This window comes from Lupinus angustifolius, chromosome LG03 (genome assembly GCF_001865875.1).
Source record: "Lupinus angustifolius cultivar Tanjil chromosome LG03, LupAngTanjil_v1.0, whole genome shotgun sequence".
NCBI lineage: Eukaryota > Viridiplantae > Streptophyta > Magnoliopsida > Fabales > Fabaceae > Lupinus > Lupinus angustifolius.
In genome coordinates, this window is record NC_032011.1 from 21260246 (window position 1) to 21262916 (window position 2671).

General features: G+C 30.9%; 1 protein-coding gene across 1 annotated transcript in view; it reads right to left on the bottom strand.

Annotated features, from left to right (window-relative positions):
• The window catches only part of LOC109342428, a 2634-nt gene continuing 1683 nt past the window's right edge, over positions 1721-2671 (bottom strand). The window contains exon 3 of the mRNA XM_019580413.1: positions 1721-1740. Coding sequence (XP_019435958.1) covers positions 1721-1740 — 20 coding nt within the window. The remainder of the gene's footprint in view (positions 1741-2671) is intronic.

Sequence of the window (2671 nt, forward strand, 5' to 3'; positions counted from 1 at the left end):
AACCTTTCTCGCGAACTAGCCCCAACCAAGAATCTTATCCTCAAATCAAGACCTCCCTCCCTTGGTGAAGAACTTCAATCTCTGTGGTGATCTTACACCACGAGACAGATCCAGACTACACAAAAACACGTTAAAATCAAGGTACACTAAGCACATAATGCTTAAGATATTACAATATAAAGACTCTAAGATTAACCCTTATTCTAATCAGTTAAGCCATCACTGTAAGAATGAGTTAATCAATTATCAGTATACAAATGGTTTCTTTCTATCAAAATCTAATGCATGATCATGTGAGCAATATTAAAATGAACATGAAACTATGCAGAAACAGAAAGCATGTTATTGTAGAAACAGCATAATCTCTCTTCTCACACATGTAACTCTCTTGCAGAAAAGTAGTAAAAATACGTATGCAAATGCTCTCTGAAACAGCCCTAAACAATTAGAATGAATGCTAATAAGTTCTGAGTGAATCCTCGTATTTATAGCATGGTAAACAAGTGGTTTAAGTCGTTGCAAAAACAGTTAAGCAGTTACAACAGCAGAAACAGATATCAGTTATAACATAAAACAGACTCGTTAATCGATTAAGACTACCATTTAATCGATTAACGGACTAAAAGAATGGCATACAAGTTAGTTAAAACAGAAAACACATATTCAATAGAAAATCAGTTATGTTAGTCGATTAAGCTACCACGTTAATCGATTAACTGGAGCAATTATGCATATGTTTCAAAAGGCAAACTTCTCATATGTTATGTACAATATACATGCTCTACCAATTATATTATGCCTATTATGCACATATGACATGTATGATATATGCATGAACATACGATTAACTAGATGATGTATCTCATGAATATGATAGTTCAATTAAGATGGCTTAAGAGACTAGCATCTAGGTTCACCTAACTTATACTCACTTACTACGGCACACATCCCATACTACTCAGATTATAGACTCAATTTATATCCTAGTCTAGATATGACCAAATAAGCATAAGGCATGTTGATTGTTGAGCCATCTTCAAGCTTTGTTAGAATCTTGTCTTCATCAAAACATAGGCTAAGATATACTAGTGTTATTCTTGACACTTTGGACTTTCATTATAATTGATCTCAATTTAATTAAAAAAAAGTCAAAGTCTGAGTGTAAACACTACAAGAAAGTAAGAATTAAGATAATGATGAAACTTGAAAGCAAAGAACACTTTCTTTGAATGTTTGTTTTTTGGATGGATTGAATATAATAGATATATTCAAATTCATCCATTACTAAATTATTCATTGAATGATACCATTTAAATCTATTTGCTATAACCAACAAAGAGTTGGTCTAGTGGTGTAAAGTCGCATTGGATCCTCAAGGTTGATGATTTGATTCATGAGAGTGACACTTGTTGAGAGAAGCAGTCACCAATCCTGAAACAGATTAGTTTTTTACCTAAAAAAGGTAAGTGCTGATATATTTGTTAATAGTCAACCCATAATTATTTGATTTATCTTTATCATAGTTATCTTTAATTTTTTTTATCTAGATAGGCTTAGTGGCTATTCTGTTGTGATTATCTGATTTATCTTAGTTACTTTGAGATAAAACATAATTTTATTATTTGATAAGAATAACATTTAAAAAATTATTTTTTAAGAAAAGCATTAACCTAATTAGTAAATCTCATATGTGTGTGTTGAGTGGGGGGAAGAAAACAAACTACACTTCATAACTGCAATCTGCAGAAGAAAGGGAATTGAACCAGGTAATCAATTTTTCCTTCCTACTGCAACCCCCTTGAATTCAATAATTCATGAAATTGTTGTGCTTGCATTACTGATACGTATGGAAACAATTATTGTTTCTTTCCCTTTTCACATTGTATAAAGTTAACTCCTTTTCTATAATATATGGCTGAGTTTTTCTGCAACTTCGGTACTAAGAGTTTGCATTTAATTATCAATTTACATTGAATAAATTCATGCTGTATGTGGTCTATGATAGTGCAATTATTTTAACGAAGCTTATTTTCAAATGTCAAGTTACAGTTGTGATTTATTATGTTATTTAGGTACTATTTGGTATAAAATTCTAAAGCAAATACATTATAGTACTTATATATCTATATATATTTGTACTGTTCTACACTTAAATCCCATATTTGTGTGTTGTGCTTTAAAAATTGTTGATCAATAATAGAATAGTCGTTAGTTTTAGGTAAATTAGAATTTAATTTGTGTCTTGATTGTGATTGGCATGTTGAAGGGAAAAGATTCCAAGGTTGAAGGAGACGACAAGGGAACTAGTTTATTTACTGACAAAGGAGCTTACGTAAACTCAGGTGAGGGAGAAGCATTAGACATAGTGGTATTAGAATCTAGCATTGGGGTCTCCAATGATACTCACTAGTTGGAGGATCGTTAGACTAAAATGATTAATGAGGGGTCAATTGTCGTGATTGTTATGGACTTCCTCATTTAATCATTTTAGTTATGAATATTAAAATATTGTGTCTTGATTGAATGATTATATGTTTGATATTGATAACTTACTGATATGATTTTATACTATTATTAGACTATTATAATTGGTATTGAATATCTATGCTTGACTTATCATGGTGATAGTGATCATGATTAAATTCATATGTGAATGAGAATTATTTGCAGC